The sequence below is a fragment of the Notamacropus eugenii genome, chromosome 3 (genome assembly GCF_028372415.1).
Source record: "Notamacropus eugenii isolate mMacEug1 chromosome 3, mMacEug1.pri_v2, whole genome shotgun sequence".
In the NCBI taxonomy this organism is placed as follows: Eukaryota; Metazoa; Chordata; class Mammalia; order Diprotodontia; family Macropodidae; genus Notamacropus; species Notamacropus eugenii.
Genome location: NC_092874.1, coordinates 220,901,338 through 220,920,388, shown reverse-complemented (window position 1 = coordinate 220,920,388; position 19,051 = coordinate 220,901,338). Strand labels below are relative to the sequence as shown.

Below are 19,051 nucleotides of genomic sequence, written 5' to 3'. Positions count from 1 at the left end.
TCTTTACTATTCTTGTCGATGGGGATCCTGCATCTCTAAGATCTTGCTTTACTTTTTTTCTCTCCAGATCCTCCCCCGCCTCCACTCTCTCCTGCCACTGCTGTAGCCCCACCATCCTTGTCTCCCTTGGGGGAGCAAGAGGAGCTCTCTGATGCCAAAGGGGACAGTGAGCCAGGAACCCCTCCAGAGGTCCCTATCTTAGACACACCCATCAGCCCCCCTCCAGAAGCCAGCTGCTTTGAACCAGAGCCCATAGCTCCCATTGACTTGACCCCTTCTCCAGCCTCCCCTGAAGAACTGGGAGAACTGAATTCTCCCATTCCTCTTGAGCCCCCTCCTCCACAGTGCTCCCCTCTGCCATTAGCCCCTTCTCCCCTGGGCTTCCTGGAGAAGGCACCAGAAGTCCTAGATGAATCTGAGTCCCAAGAGATGGAGACAGAACCAGAGTGCCCAGCTCTGGAGCCTAGTGGGATCAGTCCCCCAGCCTGTCCTACAGGAGACCTCTCCTGTCCTGCCCCGAGCCCTGCTCCAGCCCTGGATGTCTTTTCTAGCCTGGGTGAGGACACAGTCTGTCTCGATGAGACGGAGGCTACTGGTCCAGAGCCAGAGAGTGGACAGACTTCTGGCAGTTCAGGTAGTGATCCTAAAGGCTCCCCCTTGCTCCTTGACCCTGAGGAGTTGGCCCCTGTGACCCCTATGGAGGTCTATGGTTCTGATGGCAAACAGGTTGGGCAGAGCTCACCTTGTGAAGAGCCTGAGGAGCCAGTTGCCCCACCAGTGCATACCCCTCCCACTCTCATCAAGTCTGACATTGTCAATGAGATCTCCAACCTGAGCCAAGGTGATGCCAGTGCCAGCTTCCCAGGCTCTGAGCCTCTGCTGGGCTCCCCAGACCCTGAGGGGGGTGGCTCACTCTCCATGGAGCTAGGTGTGTCCACTGACGTCAGCCCCACACGGGATGAGGGCTCCCTTCGGCTCTGTACCGATTCACTGCCCGAGACTGATGACTCCTTACTTTGTGATTCTGGAGTGACTGGAGCTGGCGGCAAGACTGAGGGCGATAAGGGGAGACGAAGAAATTCTCCTGCCCGCTCCCGTATCAAACAGGTGAGAGAAGTGGGATCAGGGCAGCTACCTTCCCTACCGGAGGCTCCTGGCTACAGCTTAGAGCTGCTCTTAGATAGAATTAGCCTCTCAGATGCCAAACCTGGGAAAGGTTAGAGGGAAGCTTGGTGCTACCCTTTCCTTCCCAGGGTGGGGTTTTTAGAATCAATTCACTCTTTCCCCTGGTTAGGCCACCAGGACCCTAGCTGTCCCTGTTGCCCTCTCTCCTCTCGTTCATAGCAGTGCTCTAATAACCTTTCCCTGCCAACCCTTGGGTCCAGGGCACAAGCCCCTGAACTCTCCTGAACTACCCATGTTGCCCATTCCTTCTCTTGCCCAGGGCCGTAGCAGTAGCTTCCCAGGAAGACGTCGACCTCGGGGGGGTGCCCATGGAGGAAGGGGGAGAGGACGTGCCCGGCTGAAGTCAACCACTTCCTCTGTGGAGACTCTGGTAGTAAGGAGCGGTCTCTTTCTGGCCGCCACCCTGACTATACCCATTCCTAGATTCCTCACCTTCCATACAGCCATTTCCTTTTCCCAGATTTAGAGGCAACAAGGCTACCTGCCTTCCATCATTCTATCCTCCCTTTCTCTTAGGCCACTTGGCTTTTAAGGGGGCCAATCCCAGTGGCCTCTGAACAAAATTCTTTGTTGTTCAGAGTTGAGAGACAGCCTTCTTGATCCCAGCTTCTGGCCTGTCCCTTATGCAGTGACCCAAACTTCACTCCCCATCACGCCAGGGAGGAGAAAAATTGGTTGGGAAGGGCTTAGTTTGGCTCACCCTTTTTGCCTCCCTTTGGCCTCTAGGTTGCGGACATTGATAGCTCTCCCAGTAAGGAGGAGGAGGAGGAAGATGATGACACCATGCAGAATACCGTGGTTCTCTTCTCCAACACCGACAAATTCGTCCTAATGCAGGTACTGGACTTTGTATAGATAGGCCAATTGTCAGCAGTGGTACATGGGACCATAGAAATATTTGGGGGTCAGCGGGAAAGATATTAAGACCCAGGGCCTGCCCCAGGGAGGCATTCTAGTCCAGCGGGAAACAGAGAGGCAACTCGAGTCACAGCCTCAGTGGTTACACTTGAGTCTGAATGGTGAGGAAGAGACGATTGTTTTGGAGTGCACTCCCAACATGATTCCCCAATGTGAGCTTCTGTTTGAGACCCCTGCTGTCTGGTAGCAGGTTCTAAATATTCCAGCCACTTAAACAGATGGAGAAGGGAGGCCCATTGGGGAAAGAAGGGAAAGAGGGCCAGGGATTAAAAGGAGGAAAGGAGAAGAAGATGAGTCTGGGATGAAACATGGTTTCTGGAAAATGAGAACAGATCCCCACCAAACCACATAAATGATAGGAAAAGATCCTGAAGGTCAGGAAGGTCAGTCTGATGCCCTCATTTTATAAAGGAGGAAACTGGATTTGGAACCCTTGCTTTGCTTCTGGATGACCTTTGACACTTTTTTTCTGGCCTTCAGTTTCTTCTGAAATGAGGGAGCTAACACCAGAGGAGGAGAGGTTATTACTGTTTTAGTGGACCAGAGACTCCATCTCAGAATCATGCTTTTAAATATGTAAAACCAGATATATAGGCTTGTAAGGGAAATCAGTTATACGGAAATACAGCTATCTCAGTGTTAAAAAACCAAGTTCATGGATCCCAGGTTAAGAACCCCTGATCGATGATCTCTGAAGTTCCTTAGATCCCAGTAAGGTGCAGAGGTAAAGTGATTTGCCTGTGTCATGGTATCCCAGTTACTGATACTCACGCCACTACTTCTCAGCTTGGTGTCTCAGGAGGAACACCTCATTCTTCTGTAGTAGTATGGTATGGAATGGAATGAACAGAGCTGGCGTGTGGCTAGAGGTTCTGCTCATCTGTCTGTGTCTTCTTCTAGGACATGTGTGTAGTGTGTGGTAGCTTTGGTCGAGGGGCAGAGGGCCACCTCCTGGCCTGCTCTCAATGTTCACAGTGCTACCATCCTTACTGTGTCAACAGCAAGGTGAGTCCAGGGCCCCAAGCAGAGAGGACAACGGGGACAAAAATTGAGGGATGGAGGCTCACCTAACTTGTCTCACTCAGGGGTAATGTTGGGTGGAGTCTTTTAAACTGCACTTCAGGCTAGTAAAATAGCTAAATTCTCTTCGGTGGAGTTTACATCTTCTACCCCAATCTTGTTGGCTTCACAGGGTAGGAACTGTTGAAAGATAGGGAGAAAGAGGGAAGCAAAGATTGGGAGAGCAGGACTCAGGGAGGAGGTGTTATGTGGTTTTCAGTTTATAGATTTTAAAAAGCATGAGAATCTTTGATCTTAACTAAAGTTTTGCAAGCAATCATTCAGGTATTTGTTAAGTTCCTCATTGTCCTAGATGAGGTTGGTGGTTGTGGAATATTGTCTTAGAGGTCTTTAAATCAGCTTTAAATCCATCTTCCATGGAGATTCACCACTGAGAGTTTAAGCACCACTCCCTAAAGTTGATGCACCAATATGTGAAGAGAACTTCATTCATAGGCTGTGGATGCTGGTCTGGTGGGCTCGAGCTTGTGGTGGTGGACCTGATCTCAGTCTCCATGGGGTAGTGATCTTCCATACTCCTTCCTGAGAAGGTCATTTTCCACCCTCTAGATTACCAAGGTGATGCTGCTGAAGGGTTGGAGGTGTGTGGAATGCATTGTATGCGAGGTGTGTGGCCAGGCATCTGACCCATCTCGCCTTTTGCTCTGTGATGACTGTGACATCAGCTACCACACCTACTGTCTAGATCCCCCACTGCTTACAGTGCCCAAAGGTGGCTGGAAATGCAAATGGTAATTGAGAGTGGGAGCAGTTGGGAGGGGGCGGAGGGAATTGGCCTGTTGGGAAGGGGATTGACATGACCAAGGGCGGTAGGCCCTTAGATGGTCATGGTGGGTTATTGAGGGTTGAGATGACCGAATGAAGGCTGAGTTTGGTGCCCAGGGCTTGGTAGAGGGATGCCAAGATCTGACAGGCTGGTGCTGAGCATCCATTTCCCCTGCCAGGTGTGTGAGTTGCATGCAGTGTGGGGCCGTTTCACCAGGCTTCCACTGCGAGTGGCAGAACAGCTATACCCACTGTGGGCCCTGTGCCAGCCTGGTGACCTGTCCAGCGTGTCGTGCTCCTTATGTAGAAGAAGATTTGTTAATCCAATGCCGACATTGTGACCGGTGAGAGGACCTCCTCCTCCCTTTCCTTCCCTGGCCATTCCCTGGGTTGGCTTCATGCCTCTGCCTCTCTCTCCTCCCCTAATGTCAGGTGGATGCATGCTGGCTGTGAGAGCCTGTTCACCGAGGAGGAGGTGGAACAAGCAGCGGATGAAGGCTTTGATTGTGTCTCCTGTCAGCCCTATGTGGTGAAGCCTGTGGGTGAGTTAGGAACAGGAGCTATGGGGAAAAGGGCTTGGGGGCCACTTGGAGAACAGGTCCCTCATTCTTTTTCTGCTTCTCACCATCCAGTGCCCGTTGCGCCACCAGAGCTCGTGCCTGTGAAGGTGAAGGAGCCAGGTAAGTTGTGAATCATAGAATATTAGATCTGGAAGGGACCTTAGAGGTCATCTCGGCCAATTCCCTCATTTTACAGATGAGGAAACCAAGGCCTAGAGAGGTGAAGATACTTGTCCCAGATCACTCAGTTAGTTAGTGGCAGAGCTGGGACCAAAGGCCTAATCAAGCCCTGATTGCTAGTTTAATGCTTTTTGCCATTTTACTGTCCCTATGGATAATCTCACCAGAGAACACCGTTCAGGTAGTCAGCTTAGAACAAGGGTGCTGTTGTTTGTCATCTGGGGCATTTGTTGCTGGCATTGATTGAGTAGGGAACGTCACTGGACACCTGGAGAACAAGGTAAATGTGCCCAGGGTTAATTATAATGAAATCAAAAGTTTGCTCCAGTGCCAGAGAAATTCTTCTTTGAATTTACCCTTGATTTAATCATAAAGGGCCAGGTCTTTGTTGGTGCTTGGGAACAGATGGAAGTATGCCTTGGGACTCGCTTTCCTCAAGAATGTCGCAGTCCTGGGGGCTTCAGTTTAGTTTGTTTCTCCCTCCATCCATTCTTCCATCTGTTCCCAAACTGGACTAGCTTCTGTTGGTCTGCCTGGGAACCATGACTCTCCTAGCTCCTTTGCCCCAGAGTCACCATCTCCCTCCCTTCCCTCACAGAGCCCCAATATTTCCGATTTGAGGGAGTATGGCTGACGGAGACCGGCATGGCTGTACTTCGAAATCTGTCCATGTCCCCCCTCCACAAGCGGCGTCAGAGGCGTGGGCGGCTCGGCCTGGGTGAGGGCGGGCTAGAGGGGCCGGAGCCCTCGGACCCCGGTGGCCCTGATGACAAGAAAGATGGGGACCTGGATGCTGACGAGTTGCTCAAGGGCGAAGGTTTGGCTGAGGGTCAGAGTTTGGGCTAGAAGTGGAGTAGTTGAATGTGGATCTGTCCCAGTAGCACACTGGAGCCTCTTGCCTTGTCTGGATGTCTCTGGGGAGACTCCTGGCTCTGCTCTAGGACTGTGGGTTTGAGGGAGGTGAGTTTTGGGGGAGTACTGTGCCCTCCCACCCACATACCTGACCTTGCCCCCTTACTCTTGCTGGCAGGGGTCGGTGTAGAGCACATGGAGTGTGAGATCAAGCTGGAGGCCCCTGCCAGCCCTGATGGGGAGCCTGGCAAAGAAGAGACTGATGAGGGCAAAAAACGCAAGCGAAAACCCTATAGGCCTGGTAAGTCTCCAGCGGACGAGGGTGGAAGTGGAGGTGAGGTAAGAGGGGACTGAAGAATTGCACCTCGCCCTCCTAGCCACTTCTTATCCTGGTCATACCTCTTTCTAGGCATTGGGGGCTTCATGGTTCGGCAGCGCAAATCTCATGCTCGTCTGAAGAAAGGGCCCGCTGTGTTGGTGGAGGTGTTGAGTGGGGAGGGCCAGCCCGATGAGGGTGAGTTGTCTTGGTACACTAGGGTCAGTAGAGACTGCAGGGTAGGCAGTGGGGTGGTGGTCAAGAAGGGATGTAAATAGGCCAGAGGTGCATGGGGCAGAGTGGTGAATTGGACAGGATGGAGGGGAAGTAGAGGGGAGAGCACAGCTTCCCAGGGAGGAAAGAACCTTGGCTCTTGTCTTCTAGTTGTGACAGTTGACCCACCTACAGAGGGTGCAGTGGAGCAGAGCCCAGCTGAAGGCGATGAGAAGAAGAAGCGTAGGGGTCGAAAAAAGAGCAAGCTGGAGGACATGTTCCCTGCCTACCTGCAGGTGGGAGCTAGGACAGAAGGTGGAGAAGGGAACGTTGGACCAAAGGTTCTGGCAGAGAACAATAACTTTTTGTCCTTTGCATCCTTCTGTCTCTCCTACCATGTAGGAAGCCTTCTTTGGGAAAGCACTGTTGGACCTTAGTCGAAAGGCATTGCTGGTGTCTGGGGATGGACGACCAGGCTTTGCCCCAGGCACCCCCAGGGGCAAGGGGGACCCAGGTCCTGATAGAAAAGAGGCTTCTGCCACTCAGAAAGGTCAGCGGATCTGAAAGGAGGATGTTGGTTATTGTAGCAGTTGGGCAAGCAATGGAGGATGGAGTGCAGCAGGCTTGGGCATTTAACCATGGCATTGGGTTCCCAGCATAGGCACTAGTAGGGAAGAGGGTATCTCTGATGAGAATGATGGCTGCTTCTCATAGGGGAGGATGGACCAGATGTTGCAGATGAAGAGTCCAGAGGCCCTGAGCGCAATTCAGAGACTCCAGGTAAGGGACCTTGGGATGAGCAACCAAATTTTTTTTTCCCCTTTTTAAAATGTTTTATTCATTTCTTTTCTTTCTTTTTGTTTTTTTTCAATATCACTCTCAATGCCTCCTACCCTGCCTCTCCACCCCTCACCCCTCACCACTTACCACTTAGAACAAATCAACACAGGGGACATGATTGATGATACGTAACTCAATCCACACAATCTCTGCTTTCACCATTCTGAAGCTTTCTTTGTCTTTCTTTGTTATTGTGGTCATGGTATAAATTAAATTGCTCTCCTGACTATGCTTACTTCAAGCATATATCAGTATGTATCATTTCATACGAGAAATTTTCCTGGGTTTCTCTGAATTCTTCCCATTTGTCATTTCTTACAGCAAAAAAAATTACTCCTGTAATATTCATGTCCCACTATTTGTTTAGCCACTTTTCAATCAGTGGATACCCACTTCAGAAAGTGCTGCTATAAATATTTTTCATCTCTCTGGAACTTTTCTCTCTGGCTTTGACCTACTTGGGCATATACTTAGCTTAGGCTTGTTGTGGGATGTTGTGGGGGGCCTCAAGAGGGTAAGAATGGCTTTGTACTTTTCAGCCTCATTTATTCTTGAGAAGTTGGAGATAGGATGGGTGGGAGTCAGGGACTGCAAAGTTGTCTCAAGGCCCTCTAGCCCTAACACAGTAATTTTGCTCCCATAGGCCCAGAAGATGGAGGCATCAAGACATCTCCTGTACCCAGTGACCCAGAGAAACCGGGAACCCCAGGCGAGGGAATGCTCAGCTCTGACTTGGACAAGATCCCCACAGAAGGTTGGTGCTCTAGGAAGATCCTTCCTCAGGGGTTTGTTCTGAGATGTTTAAAAAGGAATGAGTATTCCCCATATATGTAAGGTGTAGCTTGTCAGGGAAGGGTGAGGGAGAGCATTTGTCCTAATAGAGCATCCAGTTGGTGAAGGTTCCTTCAAAGGAGAAAGGGCTGAGGCAGATTGGAATTGATAATCTGGATTAAATAAATATCAGTTGTCATTATTATCTATGGCCTTGCTTTTCTTGCTTGGCTTGTTGCCATGCCAGGCTACCAGCCAGCCTTCACAGTGGTACTTGCTACTCCCTGGTTCTGTTTTTCAGCCATGCTTACCAGTCCTCTTCTCTTTCCCACACAGAGCTGCCCAAGATGGAATCAAAGGACCTTCAGCAGCTTTTCAAGGATGTCCTAGGCTCAGAGCGAGAGCAGCAGATTGGCTGTGGGACTCCTAACCTGGATGGCAGTCATACCCCAATGCAGCAGAGGCCATTCCTACAAGGTGATAAGATCAAGGGTGGGGCTATAGGTTGTGGGTAGAGAAACCCAGCACTCTTCTTTGTGCTGGCAGTGCCTGTGACCACTATCTACCTTCTCTGCAGGTGGGCTTCCTTTGGGCAACCTCCCTACCAGCAGCCCAATGGACTCCTACCCGGGCCTTTGCCAGTCTCCTTTCCTTGATAGTAGGTAGGTATCTATACCCTTCATTGCTGTTATCCCTGTGGTTCCTTTTCTCTCCCTTCCTCCCCACCACTTGTATAGACACACAAACTTGGTTTTTCCAAGTTATGACCTGGCCACTACCTTATCTCCCTCTGTTGACTCCTGCGTCCCTGCCCTCTTTGTTTCCCTCCATGGATGAGAACCTGTCACGGGGTGGGAGAAGGGACCTAGGCTTTTAACCATTGGCCCGCTGTGACCTTTTGCCCCTGCGCCCCAGGGAGCGCGGGGGCTTCTTCAGCCCAGAGCCTGGTGAGCCTGACAGTCCCTGGACGGGCTCAGGGGGCACCACACCCTCCACACCCACAACTCCAACCACGGAGGGTGAAGGCGATGGGCTCTCCTACAACCAGCGGAGCCTCCAGCGCTGGGAAAAGGATGAGGAGCTGGGCCAGCTTTCCACAATCTCGCCTGTGCTCTACGCCAATATTAATTTTCCCAACCTCAAGCAGGATTATCCAGGTATGTGCCAGCATGGAAAGGGCAGCTGAGGTCTGGAATGGGGCAGTGTCACCTCTGTCCCATCCTCTTTGACCTCTGACCCTTTGGCCTACAGATTGGGCCAGTCGCTGCAAACAGATCATGAAGCTGTGGAGAAAAGTCCCGGCAACGGACAAAGCCCCCTACCTGGTGAGGATGAGAAAAGGAAAGGAGGCCAGGGTCCCAGGGAGTTCCACCTGTAGGGATCCAGGGTCCCAGGGGAACTCCACTTGGATGATGGGATCCAGGGTCCCAGGGAACTCCACCTAGAGGGATCTAGATCGCAGAGGGGCTCCACTTAGAGGAGAGGATCCAGGGTCCCAGGGGAACTCCACCTGGAGGAGGGGATCCAGGGCCTTGGGGAAAGAAGGGAGTTCACTTGGAGCTGGTGGTCTCTCCACCCCACCTCCATTCCATTCACCCAGGGAATAGGCTTCCAGGTGAGGGTGGGTTTGAGGATCAGAGCAAATGACTAAGCTCTGGACCTGATTATCCTTCAGCAAAAGGCCAAAGATAACCGGGCGGCTCACCGCATCAACAAGGTGCAGAAGGTGAGTGAGAGCCTGGAACTTGGGGAGTTGAGGAAAAAGCCTGGGGCCCGATGAGAGCCTTAGAATTTATTGGAGGAGGGGGGGGGGGGGGTCTCTTCCATGGCATCACACATCCCTAACTGCACAGTGGCATCCTTGGAACAGATGGACACTCCAGGGCCCTTGTAGGCCATTCTCCCACCTCCATCCTCCAATCTCACCCTTCCTCTCTTCTTATACCACTACAGCAGGCGGAGAGCCAGATCAGTAAGCAGACCAAGGTGGGCGACATAGCCCGCAAAACCGATCGGCCCACCCTGCACCTACGCATTCCCCCTCAGCCAGGGATGCTGGGCAGTCCCCCTCCAGCTTCTGCTCCGACTGTCTTCATTGGCAGTCCCCCTACCCCAGCTGGCTTGTCTACCTCCTCGGACGGGTTCCTGAAGCCGCCAACAGGCACAGTGCCTGGCCCTGACTCGCCTGGTGATCTCTTCCTCAAGCTCCCACCCCAGGTGCCCGCCCAAGTGCCTTTGCAGGACCCTTTTGGACTGGCCCCCACCTATACTCTGGAGTCTCGCTTCCCCACAGCACCACCAGCCTATCCCCCATATCCTGGACCAGCAGTGGCCCCTGCGAAGCCTCAGATGCTGAGTGCTGCCCCTCGGCCTGGGGCTGGCCAGCCGGGAGAGTTCCAATCCACTCCCCCTGGCACCCCAAGGCACCAGCCGTCCACACCTGATCCTTTTCTCAAACCCCGCTGCCCCTCACTAGACAACTTGGCAGTTCCAGAGAGTCCAGGGGTGGGTGGGGCCAAGGCTTCTGAGCAACTGTTGTCCCCTCCACCTTTTGGAGAACCTCGGAAGGCCCTAGAAGTAAAAAAGGAAGAGCTGGGGGCAGCTTCTCCCAGCTATGGCCCCCCCAGCCTTGGTTTTGGAGACTCACCTTCCTCTGGGCCCCACTTAAGCAGCCTGGAACTAAAGGCACCAGATGTCTTCAAAGCCCCTCTGACCCCTCGGGCATCTCAGGTAGAGCCGCAGAGCCCGGGCATAGGCCTGAGGCCCCAGGAGCCTCCCTCTGCCCATGCTGTGGCCCCCTCACCCCCTAGCCATGCAGACCTGTATCGCTCAGCTCCTTCTGGCTCCTATCCTGAGACCTACTCACAGCCCCCCCTGACACCCCGGCCTCAACCTCCACCCCCTGAGAGTTGCTGTACCCTTCCCCCTCGCTCCTTGCCCTCTGACCCTTTCACTCGAGTACCTGCCAGTCCCCAGTCTCAGTCTAGCTCCCAGTCACCCCTGACACCCCGCCCGCTGTCCACCGAAGCCTTCTGCCAGTCACCAGTCACCCCTTGTTTCCAGTCACCTGACCCCTACTCTCGTCCACCCTCACGGCCCCAGTCCCGGGACCCTTTTGCCCCATTACACAAGCCACCCCGGTCCCAGCCTCCTGAAGTTGCCTTCAAGGCTGGGCCCCTGGCCCATACTCCACTAGGGGTAGGGGGCTTTCCAGCAGCTCTGCCCTCTGGGCAATCTAATGACCATCTTGCTAAGAGCTCTAGTGGGCAGCCTCCATCTTTTGTTCGCTCTCCTGGGGCAAATGTGTTTGCAGGCAATCCTTCCCCCATGCGCTTCACTTTCCCCCAGGCAGTCGGAGAGCCACCCCTGAAGCCCCCTGCCCCTCAGCCCAGTCTCCCTCCACCCCATGGGATCAACAGCCATTATGGGCCAGGACCCACTGTGGGCAAGCCCCAAAGCACAAACTACACTGCAGCCGCAGGCAGTTTCCACCCGGGAGGCAGCCCCCTGGGGCCAGGCACGGGGCCCCCAGGGGAGGGCTTCGGGCTGTCTCCACTGCGGCCACCCTCGGTCTTACCACAGCCTGCCCCAGATGGTCCTCTTGCTTACCTGCCCCATGGTGCCCCACAGCGGGGGAGCATCACTTCCCCGGCTGATAAGCGAGAAGACCCAGTGTCTGGGATGGCCAGCTCCCTGGTGGGTCCTGAGCTACCTGGTCCACAGGACCCCAGCATGGCCAATCTGAGCCAGACAGAGTTGGAGAAGCAGCGTCAGGTGAGAGAGTTTGCAGTGCAGGGATGGGTCTACCTCTTTTTCTGAAGAGCCAGCTTTCTGAGTCTTACAGGTTCTTGCCAGTCCTGTCCTGATAGGAGTGATGGACCTTTCCCTCCCTATCTTCCCTGTATCCCTCCCCAGCGCCAGCGTTTGCGAGAGCTGTTGATCCGACAGCAGATTCAGCGTAATACCCTTCGGCAGGAGAAGGAAACAGCAGCAGCCACAAGTGCTGTGGGGCCAGGAAACTGGGGGGCTGAGTCTAACAACCCTGCTTTTGAGCAGCTGAATCGAGGCCCCACGTCCTACCCTGGGGCACAGGTAGGTGGATTGGCAGGGGGGCAGTAGATCATGGCAGACTGAGCATTGGCTTTCTTATGCTCCTTACATGCCTGTTTTCCTTCCGGCTGCCCAGGAGAAAAGTGGCCTTACAGGATTGCCTCCTAGCAAACTAAGTGGCTCAGTTCTGGGACCTGGCCCCTTCCCTGCAGAGGAGAGACTCTCTCGGCCACCACCACCCCCTACCCCTTCTTCCATTGACATGAATGGCCGGTGAGTCACCAAGGGCCACCATGAATACAGGCTGGGGGTAGGTTTTGAATTCTAACTTCGGATCCCACCTGCTGGAAAGAGCACTGGATTAGAAATCAGGAGAGCCCTGGGTTCGAATCCTACCTTAAGACACATTATCTGTGTGATTCCTGAACCTCAGCTTCCTAATTTAAAGTAGGGATAAAAATGCCCATATTCTCTATTTTATAGAGCTGTGGAAATGATCAGATTAGGTCCACATGTGTAGAACCCTTTGTAAATTTTAACATGTTCTCTAAAGTCAGTTTTTGGTAATCAGGGTTACCTAGGCCATTTTGCCCCAGGTTTCTCCTCCTGTCTTCCTTTCCTCCTCCAACCCTCTGTTCTGACCCCTTCTTGGCTCTTTCCTGCCTTACCTTGTCTCCCTGATTCTGTTGTATATAATTTCAGGCAACTGGTTGGGGGCACCCAAGCCTTCTTCCCACGGGGGCCATTCTCTGGACCTCTGCCCCCTCAACAGCAACAGCAGCTCTGGCAGCAGCAGCACCAGCAGGCCTCTGTGGCTTCCATGCGGCTTTCCATGCCTGCAAGGTTCCCTCAACCCCCTGGGCCTGAACTTGGCCGGACAATCCTAGGCCCTCCTCTGAGCGGGCTTTCCAACCGACCACCTGGCCCAGGGGAGCCTCTTCCTGGTCCAGCAGGTCCTGCTCAATTCATCGAGCTTCGTCACAATGTGCAGAAGGGGCCAGGGCCTGGTGGTGCCCCTTACCATCTTCAGGCCCCCCCTCAGAGACCCCGCTTCTTCTCAGTGGCTGAGGACTCGCATCGCCTGGCTCCGGATAGTCTTCGGCCTGTGGCAGTGTCCACCCTGCCCCAGCAGAAACCCTCAGCTCCTCCACCATCTGAACTGAATAACAACCTCCATCCCCTCCCCCATGCCAAGGGTCCTAGCCTTCCTGCTAGTTTGGAGCTGGTTGGCCGATCTCCCTCCAGCACTGAGGCAGGACGTCCACCCCTGGTCCTGGAATCTGGAAAACTGCCCTGTGAGGAGCCTGAGTTGGATGATGACTTTGATGCCCATAAGGCCCTAGAAGATGACGAGGAGCTGGCCCACCTGGGGCTTGGGGTAGACGTGGCCAAAGGTGATGATGAGCTAGGTACCCTGGGGAACTTGGAGACCAATGACCCACATCTGGACGACTTGCTGAATGGGGATGAATTTGACCTCTTAGCGTACACAGACCCTGAGCTGGACACTGGTGACAAGAAGGATATATTTAATGAACACTTGCGACTGGTTGAATCTGCCAACGAGAAGGCTGAACGTGAGGCACTCCTGAGAGGCACAGAACCCAGCCTGCCTGGCCCTGAGGAGCGCCCACCCCCTACCACTGAAGGACCTGATTCCCATCTCACTCCTGGGGCCACTGAAGTAAAGCCTAAATTAGAGGAGGGTGGACACCAGGCCTCTCCTTGCCAGTTCACCGTGGCCACCCCCAAGGCAGACCCAGTACCTCCTGGCACTCTGGGGCTGGGGCTGAAACCTGGGCAGAACTTGCTGGGATCACGAGATGGCAGGCTGAGTATGGGTTCCTTTCCTAACAACGTGCACACCACTGAGAAGAATCCCTTTGGAAGCACAGCAGGAGCCCCACCCCAGCTCCTGACCCCGAGCCCACTGAGTGGCCCAGGGGGAGCATCCTTGCTGGAGAAGTTTGACCTGGAGAGTGGGACCCTGACCCTTCCTGGTGGGCATCCACCATCCGGAGATGAGCTGGACAAGATGGAGAGCTCCTTGGTGGCCAGTGAGCTGCCTCTGCTCATTGAGGACCTCCTAGAGCACGAGAAGAAAGAGCTTCAAAAGAAGCAACAGCTTTCTGCCCAGCTACAACAGCCGCCACCACCCCCACCACCCCCACCACCGCCACCACCACCGCCCCCACCCCCACCCCCACCCCCACCCCCTCCACCACCACAGCAGCAGCCACAGCACCTTTTGCTGGCCACCTCAGGCACTGCCCAGTCCATGCCTCTGGCCCAAGAAGGTCCATCCCCTGGCCTGGCTGTTACCCCACAACAGCTGGCACTAGGTCTTGGGGCCCGGCAGCCTGGCCTTGTATCCACCCAGGCAATGATGTCCACTCAGCAACCATCCCATACTCTGCAGCAGCGCCTGGTCCCTCCCATGGCCATGGTGCCCAACCAGGGGCATATGCTTAGCGGAGGTCAGGCAAGCTTGGTGCCTCAGCAGAATCCACAGCCAGTGCTGGCCCAGAAGCCCATGGGGGCAGTACCACCATCGATGTGCATGAAGCCACAGCAGCTGGCGATGCAGCAACAACTGGCCAACAGCTTCTTCCCTGACACAGGTACTTGTCCTTGTAGGAAGGGGGTGACGGTCTGCAGTCCTCATTGCTGTCATCTTCATCTGCCTGAATGTGACATTCTGAGTGTCTGCCCCTGTCTGTGAGCACTGTCAGCCCAGTAGTTGAGGAGTCAGGTTGGATACCATAGGAGAATACTCCCAGTACAAGGGAACATGAGTGGAATACTAAATATGTGGCTCTGTCAGTGTGACAGTGTTCAGAAGGGAGGGAGAACGTTGAATATGGAAGCAGTTGTGGGAGGCTTCATGAGTGTTGGGACTTGAGCTGGGCTCAAAATAGCAGGAAGGAAGGGGACTATTCAGGGAGTGATGGGTAAATTAGTTTGACCAGAGTGAAAAGTTTGGTCAGGGGAAGAAAAATGATAGAAGAGTAGATTTGGGACCAGTTAGTAGAGAGCATTGAATGCCAAATCATTTGAATTTTTTCTGTATAGGCAACAGGCAGCCCCTGAAAGCTTTGTTGGCACATCATAAGCAGTCTGTTAGGAACATTGCCTTACCGATTAGGCAGAGAGAACACTGGGCTTGGGGTGTGGGTGGGGTCTACCAGAAGGTGTCCAGAGTGGAATCATGACATTTGGCACAAGTCATTGCTTCTGGGCTGTTTGAGGGCAGGGACTGGGTGGCAGGCATGAGATGGGGAAGGGAGAGCTTATTCCCACATCTCCCTTCCCCTCTGGTACTCTCTTCAAAGATCTGGACAAGTTTGCTGCAGAAGACATCATCGATCCCATTGCCAAGGCTAAGATGGTTGCCCTGAAGGGCATCAAAAAGGTGATGGCTCAGGGCAGCATCGGGGTGGCACCAGGCATGAACAGGTGAAGTATCTGCTGAAAGAGGCCTATGGAATTTGTCCTTCCCTCCCCTGACTCCCCTTTCTCTGTCCTCTCCACTCAACTTCTCTCTCACCTTTTACCATCTTTTCTCTGATTGGTTGTAGGCAGCAGGTGTCCCTGTTGGCCCAGCGACTCTCTGGAGCTCCTGGCAGCACTGACCTGCAGAATCATGTAGCAGCTGGGAGTGGGCAGGTGAGTGAGCTGGTGGAGTTGTAGATAGGTGGCATGTGTATACAGAAAGGTTGTGGGGAGGGAATGTGTCTTGGCAGCCATGACTATCCTCATGTAAGAGCTAGTAAGGAGGGTTTGATCAAAAAACCTCGTAGGAAGTAGAAAGCAGTGACCCACAGCATCTTTTCCACTGACAGGAGCGGAGCAGCAGCGATCCTTCCCAGCCTCGGCCCAACCCACCCACTTTTGCCCATGGTGTGATCAGTGAGTATGGTGTGACCCGAAGGAGGTGGGGGGTGGGTGAAGGGACAGTGCAATGTCCCTTTGGGGCATGTGGCGTCCAGGCCCCTTGACTCCTCCTACTCTCCCTGCTGGCCCAGATGAAGCAGACCAGCGCCAGTATGAAGAATGGCTATTTCACACCCAGCAACTGCTACAGATGCAGCTCAAGGTGCTGGAGGAGCAGATCGGGGTGCACCGGAAGTCGCGAAAGGCTCTGTGTGCCAAGCAGCGCACTGCTAAAAAAGCTGGCCGAGAGTTCCCAGAGGCTGACGCGGAAAAGCTCAAGTTGGTCACAGAGCAGCAGAGCAAGATCCAGAAGCAGTTGGATCAGGTAGAGGCCCTTGGCAGAGAAAGGTTAAGAAGGTGGGGGTGTGGGCTGAGGTGAGGCCTCCGCCCATTCAGGACATCTTCCCTCCCTTCCTCCAACGACACCTAGGTTCGGAAGCAGCAGAAAGAGCACACAAATCTCATGGCAGAGTACCGGAACAAGCAGCAGCAGCAGCAGCAGCAGCAACAGCAGCAGCAGCACTCCGCTGTGCTGGCCTTGAGCCCCTCCCAGAGCCCCAGGCTGCTGGCCAAGCTCCCTGGACAGCTGCTCCCAGGCCATGGGCTGCAGCCTCCACAGGGACCTCCGGGTGGGCAGGCAGGCAGCCTGCGCCTGCCCCCTGGGGGGGTCGCACTGACTGGCCAGCCTGGTGGCCCCTTCCTCAACACAGCCCTGGGCCAGCAGCAGCAGCAGCAGCACCCAGCTGGGGCAGGGACCCTAGCAGGTCCCTCAGCGGGCTTCTTCCCTGGGAATCTTGCTCTCCGAGGCCTGGGTGCTGATGCACGGCTCTTACAGGAACGGCAACTCCAGCTGCAACAGCAGCGAATGCAGCTGACTCAGAAGCTGCAGCAGCAGCAGCAGCAGCAGCATCTGTTGGGACAGGTGGCTCTGCAGCAGCAACAGCAGCAGCAGCAGCAGCAGCAGCAGGGCCTGGGACCCAAGCCGCAGGGACTCCTGCCTCCGGGCAGCCATCAGGGCCTCTTGGTCCAGCAGCTGTCCCCCCAGCCACCCCCAGGGCCCCAGGGCATGCTGGGCCCCGCCCAGGTGGCAGTGCTGCAGCAGCAGCAGCAGCAAGTGCACGCTGGAGGTCTGGGGCCTCAAGGCCCTCACAGACAAGTGCTCCTTGCTCAGCCCCGAATGCTAGGGTCCCCTCAACTGGCCCAGCAAGCACAAGGCCTCATGGCCCACCGACTTGTCATGGCTCAGCAGCAGCAGCAGCAGCAGCAGCAGCAGCAGCAGCAGCAGACCCTGGCTGGTCTCTCCCATCTCCAACAGGGATTGATGCCTCCTAGTGGGCAACCGAAGCTGGGTACACAACCCATGGGCACGCAGCAGCAGCAGCAGCAGCAGCAGCTGGGGCTCCTAAACCAGGGTAGAACTTTATTGCCTCCCCAGCAGCCACAGCAGCAGCAGCAATTGTTGCCACCTCCAGCCAACTCTCTTCCCCAGCAGCAGCAGCAGCCGCAGCAGCCGCAGCCACAGCCGCAGCAGCAGCAGCAGCAGCAGGCCCTGGGTCCCAGCTTGCCTGCCAAACCCCTCCAGCACTTTCCCAGCCATGGAGCCTTGGGCCCAGCCCTCTTGCTGAACCAGGGTTTGCCCTCAGGCCTACCAGGCAAGGAGCAAGCTGGGGCAGAGACAGTGCTAGTACCTGAGGGCACTGAAACCTCCTCGGTGCACCTAGGAGGACAGTTGGCATTGGGTCCTCCAACAGAAAACCTGCCCCCAGAGCCAGTGGAAGTGAAGCCCCCCCTCCCTGGGGACTCTCACCTCCTCCTGTCCCAACCCCAACCTCATCCTCAGCTCCAGCTCCAGCCCCAGCCCCAGCCCCAGCCCCAGCCCCAGCCCCAGCCTCCTCAGATGAACTCCCTGCAGTTACAGGCACCTCTGAGACTCCCAGGGCAGCCACCGCCGCCACCACAGCAGCAGCAGCAGCAGCAAATCAGCTTACTCCATCCAGCAGGCAGTGCAAGTCATGGGCAAGTGGCTGGTGGGCAACCTCCTGAAGTTACTTCCATGTCCCACTTGCTGACCCAGCCCCTTAGTTCTGTAGGGGAGCGGGCCTCAGGGCTGGATCGATCCCTGAAAGGAAGTCCCAGGCAACAGCCTCCCAAGCCAGGCCCTCTCCCCCACCCTGGGCAGGGCATGCCAGGGCATGTGGGAATGCCAACAGTGGGGCAGCTGCGGGCCCAGCTTCAGGGGGTCCTGGCCAAGAACCCCCAGCTTCGTCACCTAAGCCCTCAGCAGCAACAGCAGCTGCAGGCCCTTCTCATGCAGAGGCAGCTGCAGCAAGGCCAGGTGCTGAGGCAAACAGTGCCCTATCTGGAGCCTGGGACTCAGCCTTCCTCCTTGCAGGGCCTCCTGGGTCGCCAGCCCCAATCTGGGGGCTTCCTGGGAGCTCCATCAGGGCCTCTACAGGAGCTAGGGGTGGTGCCCCGACCCCAGGGCCCTTCCCGGCTCTCTACCCCACAAGGAGCCATAGCATCAGGGCCAACCCTTGGCCTTGCACAGCCCCCTCCTCTGCCATCCAGCCCCCAAGAGCCAAAGAGACCTTCCCCACGACTGCTGCCCCCTAGTCCTCAGCTTCCTGCTGAAGCTCAGCTCACCCCTACCCAGACTGAGACCCCAAAGCCCCAAGAATCCTCCTTGGAGCTACCTTCAGGGGACATTCCACCCCCTTCACCGGCTGCCTCCCAGCTTCCAGATGCTTTCTTTGCCAAGGGGCAAGGACCTTGGGAAACCCCAGACAACCTGGCTGAGGCCCATAAGCCTGAGCAGAACAACATGAGGCCTGGTGAGGTGGAGCAGGTGAATGGACAGGAGATGCCTGAGCCACCCCGACTCATGATCAAGCAGGAACCTCGAGAGGAGCCTTGTGCCCTGGGTGCACAAGTGGTGAAACGAGAGGCTAATGGGGAGCCTGTGGGCACACCAGGCACCAGCAACCACCTCTTACTGGCAGGCAACCGCTCAGAGGCTGGGCACTTGCTCTTGCAGAAGCTGCTTCGGGCAAAGAATGTACAGCTTGGCACAGGGCATGGACCTGAGGGGCTCCGAGCAGAGATCAATGGGCACATTGACAGCAAGCTGGCTGGGCTGGAGCAGAAGCTGCAGGGTACTCCAGTCAGCAAGGAGGTAAGTACCCTGGCTATAGAGGTAGCCTCTGCTTAGTCTGGAGGCAACCATGTGTCTGCTGAGTGGCATGTCTAATCTCTGCTTACTCTGCCTCCATATATAGCTTTTGACCTTTTTTTGCTATATGCATGGCACTACCCAGAGGAAATGGGTTCTTTATGAAGCTGGGGATTGAATGTCCCAGAAGGTGGGAGGGGAAGTGGGTGGGCACCTCTT

General features: G+C 55.2%; 1 protein-coding gene across 6 annotated transcripts in view; it reads left to right on the top strand.

Moving 5' to 3' along the window:
* KMT2D (lysine methyltransferase 2D) overlaps positions 1-19,051 on the top strand; it is a 35,105-nt gene that overhangs the window by 7,970 nt on the left and 8,084 nt on the right. For 2 of the 6 annotated variants that reach the window (XM_072654558.1, XM_072654559.1), the window contains exons 12-40: positions 68-1,107; positions 1,445-1,558; positions 1,912-2,022; positions 3,004-3,108; positions 3,733-3,914; positions 4,128-4,292; positions 4,381-4,490; positions 4,581-4,628; positions 5,287-5,517; positions 5,719-5,841; positions 5,950-6,054; positions 6,241-6,365; positions 6,472-6,619; positions 6,784-6,849; positions 7,553-7,663; positions 8,017-8,157; positions 8,258-8,342; positions 8,596-8,837; positions 8,932-9,005; positions 9,356-9,406; positions 9,634-11,454; positions 11,596-11,772; positions 11,867-12,003; positions 12,433-14,351; positions 15,063-15,186; positions 15,309-15,396; positions 15,573-15,639; positions 15,756-15,988; positions 16,094-18,835. In XM_072654558.1, coding sequence (XP_072510659.1) covers positions 68-1,107; positions 1,445-1,558; positions 1,912-2,022; positions 3,004-3,108; positions 3,733-3,914; positions 4,128-4,292; positions 4,381-4,490; positions 4,581-4,628; positions 5,287-5,517; positions 5,719-5,841; positions 5,950-6,054; positions 6,241-6,365; positions 6,472-6,619; positions 6,784-6,849; positions 7,553-7,663; positions 8,017-8,157; positions 8,258-8,342; positions 8,596-8,837; positions 8,932-9,005; positions 9,356-9,406; positions 9,634-11,454; positions 11,596-11,772; positions 11,867-12,003; positions 12,433-14,351; positions 15,063-15,186; positions 15,309-15,396; positions 15,573-15,639; positions 15,756-15,988; positions 16,094-18,835 — 10,685 coding nt within the window. The remainder of the gene's footprint in view (positions 1-67; positions 1,108-1,444; positions 1,559-1,911; positions 2,023-3,003; positions 3,109-3,732; positions 3,915-4,127; positions 4,293-4,380; positions 4,491-4,580; positions 4,629-5,286; positions 5,518-5,718; positions 5,842-5,949; positions 6,055-6,240; positions 6,366-6,471; positions 6,620-6,783; positions 6,850-7,552; positions 7,664-8,016; positions 8,158-8,257; positions 8,343-8,595; positions 8,838-8,931; positions 9,006-9,355; positions 9,407-9,633; positions 11,455-11,595; positions 11,773-11,866; positions 12,004-12,432; positions 14,352-15,062; positions 15,187-15,308; positions 15,397-15,572; positions 15,640-15,755; positions 15,989-16,093; positions 18,836-19,051) is intronic. The other 4 variants (XM_072654562.1, XM_072654560.1, XM_072654561.1 and 1 more) reach the window with 4 other exon arrangements.